Source organism: Mustela lutreola, chromosome 11 (assembly GCF_030435805.1).
Source record: "Mustela lutreola isolate mMusLut2 chromosome 11, mMusLut2.pri, whole genome shotgun sequence".
NCBI classification, from domain to species: domain Eukaryota; kingdom Metazoa; phylum Chordata; class Mammalia; order Carnivora; family Mustelidae; genus Mustela; species Mustela lutreola.
In genome coordinates, this window is record NC_081300.1 from 45,289,776 (window position 1) to 45,299,084 (window position 9,309).

Consider the following 9,309-nt stretch of genomic DNA (forward strand, 5'->3'; position numbering starts at 1 on the left):
AATACAAGATTACTTTTCTCTCAAAATATTTGCCAAATTCTAACAGTATCTGTGAAGCTAACAAATCTGTGTTTAAAAACAGATGTGGGGAGGGGGTTTCCCAAAGTCTCTTAGTTCTGAGGGGGGGAGGAAGATGCATAATGGTCTCGATTAAAAGCTCTTGATTTTAAAAGTGCCTTGCTCTAGGAACCGGGTTAAATCAGAACTACATTGTCTTACTGTAAAGTGCAACACAGCCTTGACTCAGCTTAGTCCCTGACTGGATAAAGAGGATCATTATCCTCCTGAGTCCATAATAACTAGCAGAAGAAATGATTAACATCCTCTGGTGAAAGGTAAAATCATCTGGAGCCATCATGTCTGTCATTCAAACAAAAAAGCGTTAGGTATGACAAGAAATATGATCATATAACCAAACTCCAAGAGAAAAACTAGACTGTAGAACATACTTACAATTGATTTAGATATTGTAGTTAAATGACATGGCTTTCAAATAACCCTATTATGCTAAAAAAGAAACAGATGAAATATAGATAAAAATGGGAAAATTTCATCAGAAAATTAGAATCTAGAAAAAGCAAATAGAAATTTCAGAAATAAAAAAATATATAAAATTAAGTAACAATGGATACAGTTAACATAAATTAGACACAGAACAAGACAGGATTAAAGAATGGGAAGAAAGACTAGTAGAATATATCTCAAAATAAGACATATATAGAAGAAGAATGGAAGTAAGAATAAGAATGGAGCAGATATTTGGGATTCAGTGACTATGTAACACACACATAATTAGATTTCAGATGAAGGAAAGAAAAGAGAAAAAACATACATCAAAAATAAACAGGAAACTCAATTTTGTCATTAGTTACATTAAAAGCAAATGGATTAAATACTATCTTTAGTGAAAGACTAAGAAAGTGAAAATGAAAAGCAAAAATCTAAATTTATGTTGATTACAAGGGCTATACCTTAAATATAAGGACAGTGAATGGCTTAAAATAAAAGGAAACACAACAAATACTAATCAAAGGAAACCTGGTATAACTATACTAGCATCAGACAAATAGTCTTTAAGGTAAATATTATTACCAAGATATTAAGAGACATTTTATAAGTATAAATGAGTTAGCCTAAAAGGAAGATATGCAGTTTTAAATCTGCATGTTTCCAATAATATATTTTAAAAATGAAGCAAGCATTAAAAGAACTAAAAAGATGTAGAAATATGTCAGTATCACTAAGAATATAGAATGTCTGTAGAAATTTGGATTGACATATATCTTTTATATGACATATATAACTTTATATAACTTTTATATATATGACATATATAACTTTTTTTTCCACTTTGTACTTTATTTAAAATTAATTAAATGATAAACACAATTATAGGTAAATGGCAATTCGGTACATTTGAATAACATTTTAAAAATTACATATTCACAAGTACATAGATCCTTTACCAACATCAAACATTTTAGTCTATGTAGTCAAAGTCTTCTGGAATTCCAAAGTTTTTATCAATTTTATTTTCTTCGAAACCAAATTTTCTTTTGGCCCAAGATTTTATTGCAAATATATTATCAGTCCATCTGTTAGCAGCTTCTTTGGCTATTTTATTTGCTTGACGTATTTCTTCCACAACTTGTGGGTCACATTCCTTGTATTCTTCTACTTCTGCCTTTAGCTGTTCCCTTTGGTCTCGAAGTGAAGAAAGCTCTTTTGCTAGCATGGTTCGTTCTTCTGTTTCATGTAGGCCAATTTTAGCTTTCTCAATGCTTTTCTGTAGATTTGTGTGCTTCTGGTTTCCCTCAGATACCTGAGATTCCAGAACCTCTAACTTGCATTTCCTTGCAAGAAGAGCTTTACTTGGAAAAGCCCAGTAATAATTAGACGTTCCAATCCTCTCACAGTCAACCATACCATCATCAACCAAACTTTGAAGGACTTCTTTCACTGACATAGCAGTAATGCCTTTCTCTTTGGGAGCAATCTTCTCCATGTCTTTTAATTGAAATACATCTTTCATCTCAAAAAATATTTCCATCATGCGGCTCTCTTCTCCTCTGCACTTAATCCTTTTTTCTTCGACTTGGCTCGGGCAGCGGGTCTTCCGGTTGCCGGGCCAGAGCGGGAGGCGAGGGGCGGGCTGACATATATAACTTTTAATTGACATATTCAGAACACTATGCCTAGCAACATCTAAACTCATTTTCTTTTCAAGTGCCCAGTATATCTTCACTATAATTGATTATGTGTTGGGTCAAAACAAGCTCCAACAAATATAAAAATCTTGAAATTATTCAGAGCATGGTCTCTGTTTACAGTATAAATAAGATGGAAAAGAATAACAAGCAGGTAACTGCCTAACTGTTTGGTAAGCTGACTTATATACTTCTAAATAATCAGTAGATGAAGAGGAACCTTTAATAAAAATTAGAAGACATTTTCATCTGAAAGATAATTAATGATATGATATATCAGAAGTTGTGGTACTGAGCTAAAGCAATATTAAGAGGGAAATTTAGAGATTTTAATGCATATATTAAAAAATAATAAAAGCTCAAAGTCAGTGATTTAAACTTCTTTCTCAGAAAAGTAGAAAATAGGAACAGCAAGCCAAATCCAAATAGAGTAGGAAGAAGGAAACAATAAAAATGAGACCAGAAATCAATGAAATAGAAAATGAGTATGTAATAAAATAGATGAAATAAAAGTTGGTTCCTTGAAAACATTAGTAAAATTGATAAACCCTTAGAAAGACCTGTCAAGGGAAAAAAATAGAGAATATATAAATTACTTATGTCAAGAATGAAATAGGAGACATTACTACAGAGCCAATTGACATTAAGAAGAAAATAAGAAAATATTCTAAACAACTTCATGGCAATACATTTAATATTTAGAAACAAAATCAATTCTTCAAAAATAAAATTCACCAAAATTGACAGAAGAAATGAAACATTTGATTATTCTTATATTGGCTAAAGAAGTTGAGTCTATTAATAAAAGCCTTACCACAAAAAACTGAGGTGGTCTCATAAATAGTTTTACAAATATGGAAGAAAGAAATAAGCATGAATACTTCCTACTCTTCTTATGAAGCAGTATAATCTTGTTCCCTAAAGTGATAAAATCATTAAATGAAAGAAAATTATAAGCCCATGTCTTTCATCTGTTCAGATATACAAATCCTATCCAAAACATTAGTTAATTGAGTCTAGCAACATGACAATAGGATGGCATACCACAGCTTTATTCCAAAAGTGTTTAGTATTCAGCAAAAATAAAAAAAAATATAATTTATCATATAAAGAGATGCAAAAAGTGTATAATGAAATTCATAAGAATTTATTATTTATCATAAAATTCTTAACAAATTCTTAGCTTTCTTAAATTCATAAGGATTATCTACAAAAAATTAAAACTACTAGAGCAAAAATAACACTTGTGTGACAGTAAGGGACAATTTCTCCTGAGACCGAGAATGTGACATTAAAGTCTACCATAACTATTTTTATTCAACACTGAATTGAAGATCTTAGTTGGTATACTAATGGCAAAACCAAACAAAACCCCAGATAAACAAACAAAGAGGCATGTGTAGTGGAAAGGAAGAAATAAAATATTCACATTATATATAGATGATATGATTTTGTAAAAAATTTAAATGAACCTAGAAACAAGCCATTATGATTTAAATGTGAATTTAGCAAGATTTCAGGATATAAAAAATTGATTAGAATTGATAAGTGACTTTGGCACAATATCTGGATAAAAGATCCTTTGCTAACATGGATCTCTGTTTTTATATACCAGCAACAAATAACTAGAAATTGACATTTAAGGAATTATACCATTTTATAACAGTAATAGGACACAACATATGTCTGAGAGTAAATTTAATGTAGGATATAAAATTACACACATTTTAAACTGAAAAACCACAATTCATTCTTGGAAGAAATTAAAAATCTAAATAAATGGGGCAATATACCATGACCATAGATCGGAAGATCCAGTATTATAAAGATGTTGGTTTGTCCTAAATTGAGCCATAGATTCAAGATGATTACAGTGAAAATCCCAGCATTTTCCCCCCAGCATAATTAACGTAAATTGTACACTATAGTTCAGGTGTGCAATATAGTGAGTCAATAATTCTGTACATTACTCAGTGCTCATCACAGTAAATGCACTCTTAATCCCCTTGACCTATTTCACCCATCCCCTCCCCACACCCACCTCCCCTCTGGTAACCATCAGTTGTTCTCTATATTTAAGAGTCTGTTTTCTTGTTTTCCTCTTACTTTCTTTGTTTGTTTTGTTTCCTAAATTCCACATGAGTGAAATCATGGTATTCGTCTTTCTATGACTGACTTATTTAACTTAGCATTATACCCTCTGGATCCATCCATGTTGTTGCAAATGGAAACCTCCTGAATGGGAGAAGATACTTGCAAAGAACATAGCCAATAAATGGCTAGTATTCAAAATCTATAAAGAACTTATAAGCCAACACTCCCCATCCCCAAAATAATGTAATTAAAACATGGGCAGAAGATATAAACAGACATTTCTCCAAAGAAGATATCCAGATGGCCAAAAGACACATGAAAAGATGCTCAGCATCACTAATCATCAGGGAAATGCAAATCAAAACCACAATGAGCTATCACCTCACAACTGTTAGAATGGCTAAAATCAAAAACACAAGAAACAGCAAGTATTGGCAAGGATGCAGAGAAAAAGGAACCCTCTTGCACTCTTAGTGGGAATGCAAACTGGTACTGCCACTGTGGAAAACAGTATGGAGGTTCCTTAAAAATTAAAAATAGAACTACCATATGATCTAGTAATTCCACTATTGGGCATTTAACCAAAAAATACGAATACAGTAATTTAAAAAGATATATGCACCACTGTGTTTATCACAGCATTATTTACAGTAGCCAAATTATGGAAACAACCCAGTGTTTTATTGATAGTTGAATGGATAAAGAAGAGTGGTATATATACACAATGGAATATTACTCAGCTATAAAGAAGAATGAAATGATGCCAAAATTCAAGCACTTTTAATGGAAGTTCACAAGCTGATTCTAAAATTTTATATGTAAGTGCGAAGCACCCAATACAGTCAAAATAATGTTGAAGGACAAAGATGGAGGACCTATTCTATCAGATTGAAGACTTATTTTGAAGCTGTAGTGATTAAGAGTGTGATATTGAGGCAAGGATAGATAATAGACCAATGGAATAGAATACAACATTGACACATAAACAGTCAATTTTATGAAAGATGACATTGCAGTGCAGTGGGAGAAGGAGAGTATTTTAAAGTAAATGATGCTGATTAATTGGGATACTCATAAAAATATGAATTGCCACTACTACCTCATATTATATAAAAATCAATTCCAGATAAATTGCAATTATAAATTTACAGGCCAAGAGATATAATTTTAAAATAAATCAGAAGAGAAAAATTTGATGACTAAGCAAAGATTTCTTAATGCTCTAAGGATAAAATGAAGAACTATTTGCCAAAAGACACTATCAAGATAGTAAAACGGCAAGCCAAACCACAGAGTGGAAAAAGATATTTTTCAATACATGTAAATACATAGGTGTTTTCAATACAAAGGTCTTACATCCAGAATGTATGAACTCTACAAATCAATAATGAAAAGCCAACATGATTTCATTTATCTTGTGTTTAAAACTAGGCACGACTAAGCTGTGGTGTAAAAACAGGGTAGTTATTACCCTTGGCTGGACTGGAGCCTGAGAGGAGCTCTGGGGTCCTAGAGTTACATTTATTTTTCTTCTTCTTGGCAGGCAGGGGGAGAGGGAGAGAGAGAATCTTAAGTGGAGCTTGATTTCATGACCCTGAGATCATGACCAGAGCTGAAATCAAGAGTTGGACACTTAACTGACTGAGCCACCAAGGCGCCCCTAGAGTTCTATTTCTTTATCTAAGTATTGGAGACATGTATGTGTTCATTTTGAGAAGAGTCATTGTGATTTATGCAACCTTTGTATGTATGTTAAACTTCAACAAACAAACAAAACCAAAACACAGCGAACAGTAGTGCCCTCAGATACAGATGTGTTACTGTGCATCAGAGAGCTCTAGAAGAAAGCCAGGGTAGCTGCTTATGGGAAGGCATTTCTTAATTCCAAATGTTGTGGTCATTGGACACCAAATGTGGTAGATCACACATTAGCAAAAAAGTAGTGTGAGCAAGAATTTACAACACGTTATGTGTTTACACATGTACTCATTATGAACATTGTAAAATATATGTCTAGTATGTCATACCTCCTATGTACATGATTTGTACATGATGAACATGTGACCACAATTAAGTGTATAAAGGATGAAATGAAGATAAAATAAGCAAAATTTTAAAAAATTAGTTTTTTCCATCCATCATATAAAATCCCATTTTTAAAAAACTCCTTTAAAAAGAAAAGAGCGTGAAAGGCATGTGACTCAATATGTCAGCTACAATTAGGTCATCACTGCCTTTACCTCATATTGTCTCAGATGCTGAGCTTATACTAGGAATAAAAGTATTCAGCTCAGCTATTTTTGCATTTACTTGTGCTTGTATTATTTATGCTATCTTCAATCTGCAGTTTCTTTGAAAGAATCGTTTAAAGCCATTTGTCTATTTTGTGGGGGTGTGATTTAGTTCAAACTAAATGAGATAAGCCATAAATTCATTTAGCTAGGCACATGATATAAACTGTAAGTCATGGCAACACTTCAAAGGTGCCACATGATATCTGACCAGTAAATCCACACACTAAATGCATCTAAACAAATTTGTTTCTCTTAAGGCAGAAATTCTAGTATTTTCTCCCCATTCCCAGTGAATTGTCTTGAGGGCACCCAGAATACATATACTTCTTGATGGGTAAGTGACGTCACAGTTTCCCTCATGAAGTTAGTGGAATTACATCTGGGACTAGGAAGAAGTGTGTAGCTCCGTGTGAACTTCTCTGTGCCCGACCCATAGATTAAGGGTGATCAAGGACTACTGGAATGCTTTTATCACCGTATCTCCACTAGGTAGAAAGCAAGGTTGTCATGAAACTTTTTTTCTCTCTAAATTTTCAGAGTAAGAGCCATGGACTAGAAGTCCCACAGATTGTTGTGGTTCTCATTCTGTCTGTATTTAGTTCTGTTGCTATGACAAATCTCTTCTTGGGCACGTTATTTTATCTATCTCAATCTAATTTCTTCTGCATAAAATGAGGGGTTTGTAAAAAGTGAACACAAAGTTCCTTCTAGTTATAATATGTTATGACCCAGATTGTGTCCCCCTAAAATTTGTATGTTGAGGTTCTAATCCCTAACACTCTATAATCCCCCTAAAATTTGTATATTGACATTCTAATCCCTAACCTCACAATGTGACTATATTTGGAGATAGGGCCTTCAGAGAGGGAATCAAGTTAAAATGAGGTCAAAGTGTTGGATCTAAGCCAATAAGATTGATGTCCTTGTAAAAAGAGGTTAGGACACAGATACGGAGAATAGACATGGGAAGACTCAGAGAGAAGATGACCATCTCTAAGCTAAAGAGACTGGCTTCAGGAGAAACCAACCTTGCTGACAACTCAATTTCAAACATCTAACTTCTAGAATGGTGAGAAAATAAATTCTATTGTTTAAGGCACCCAATCTGGTACTTTGTTAGGGCAGCCTTAGAAAATAAATACAATAAGTACGTTTTATCCCCCAGCTTGATGTAGATATAATTGACGTGTAACATTGTGTAAGTTTAAGGTGCACAATGTAATGATTCAACACATACATACATTGCAAAATGATTACTGCTAATTATTACTACTAATAAAGTTAGTTAACACATCCATTACCTCACATAGTTACCATTTTGTGTGTGTGTGTGTGTGTGTGTGTGTGTGGTGAGAGCTTTTAAGATCTACTATTTTAGCAGCTTTCAAAAATACAATATAGTATCAACATGCTGTGTATTACATCCCCAGAACTTATTTATCTTATAACCGGAAGTGTGGACACTTTGACCACCTTCACCGATTTCCCCTGGACAATACATAAACTTGTAGAACACACACCATCTGCTTATAATTGAACTTGGATTTAAAACCAACAACCTGGGGCACCTGGGTGGCTCAGTGGGTTCAAGCCTCTGCCTTGGGCTCAGGTCATGATCCCAGGGTTGTGGGATGGAGCCCAGTATCGGCTTTCTGCTCAGCAAGGAGCCTCCTTCCTCCTCTCTCTCTCTTCCTGCCTCTCTGCCTGCTTGTGATCTGTCAAAGAAATAAATTAAATCTTAAAAAAAAAATAAAACCGACAACCTGAATCTAAGTTACCTCTATGAAGTAACTGAGCACAGAAGAGGTAACTAAATTTATTATCTCTATCTAGAAATAAATACTTGAACTCTTAAACTTGCTTGATAAGAACTATACTTCCCTCTCCTTCTAACTGTAAACTTAAGACTATTAGTTCACAGATTTTTCCTTACAAACATTATACCATTAGTCAGGTTGGGCTGACTAAGGCCCAGAGGCCCAGAGAATCCAGAGGTTGTATGGGTCATGGCCATGGTGGTTTTGCTGTTACTGTTTAATATTTATGGAGTACCCAAAGCTATGTGGGAAGATTACACAGTGTTTTCTTGCGTGATGCCCAAGTTTCATCTGGTGAAATACTTTTTTTTTTTTTTAAATACTTCTTTACTTGCTCAGTCACCAAATATTCTCTTAAAGAAACAAGTTACCTTATTTGAATTTATAAAAACCTGATTAGTTTTCATCCCACTTATATCCTAGTAACTATTTTCCAATAAAACATCTGGTGTCCAGATAGGATGGCACTAAATCACATTTATATCTGAGAAACTAAAAGAATGTGAAACACCAAATAGGTTGTTTGCTCAAGGAGAATGGACTAACATAGTTAATTGGATTCTCTCCTTGTCTTTCTGATAGCCCAAGGCTGTTTTGGGAAGTTAAAAAAGGCATATGTGAGGAAAGATATTAGATAGTAATGCTAAATCTTTGCATAATCCATTTAACAAATTACTTCTTTTAAACTGAGGTGTGCTGTCAAAGGAAGGGAACACATTCAGTCAAATGTTAAAAGAATAATAGGATCGCTTGCTTCATGTGCAGTAATGGTAGGCAGGTAAAAATAACTGGCAGGGAAAGGGGAGGTATTTTGGACTCTAGGCTCTGGTGGAAGTTCTACACTTCTTATTGGGGAGCTTTTCTGCTCTTCTGCGCTGGAAAATGAGTAAAGGAATG

General features: G+C 33.8%; 1 protein-coding gene across 1 annotated transcript; it reads right to left on the reverse strand.

Moving 5' to 3' along the window:
* Positions 1 to 1,344: 1,344 nt before the first annotated feature.
* On the reverse strand, positions 1,345 to 8,609 carry LOC131810958 (meiotic nuclear division protein 1 homolog). The gene is given in 3 exon segments (XM_059138977.1): positions 1,345 to 2,058; positions 2,061 to 2,165; positions 8,540 to 8,609. Coding segments are annotated over 3 exon segments (753 nt in total). The 3' UTR covers positions 1,345 to 1,480.
* Between the last annotated feature and the right edge of the window lie 700 nt (positions 8,610 to 9,309).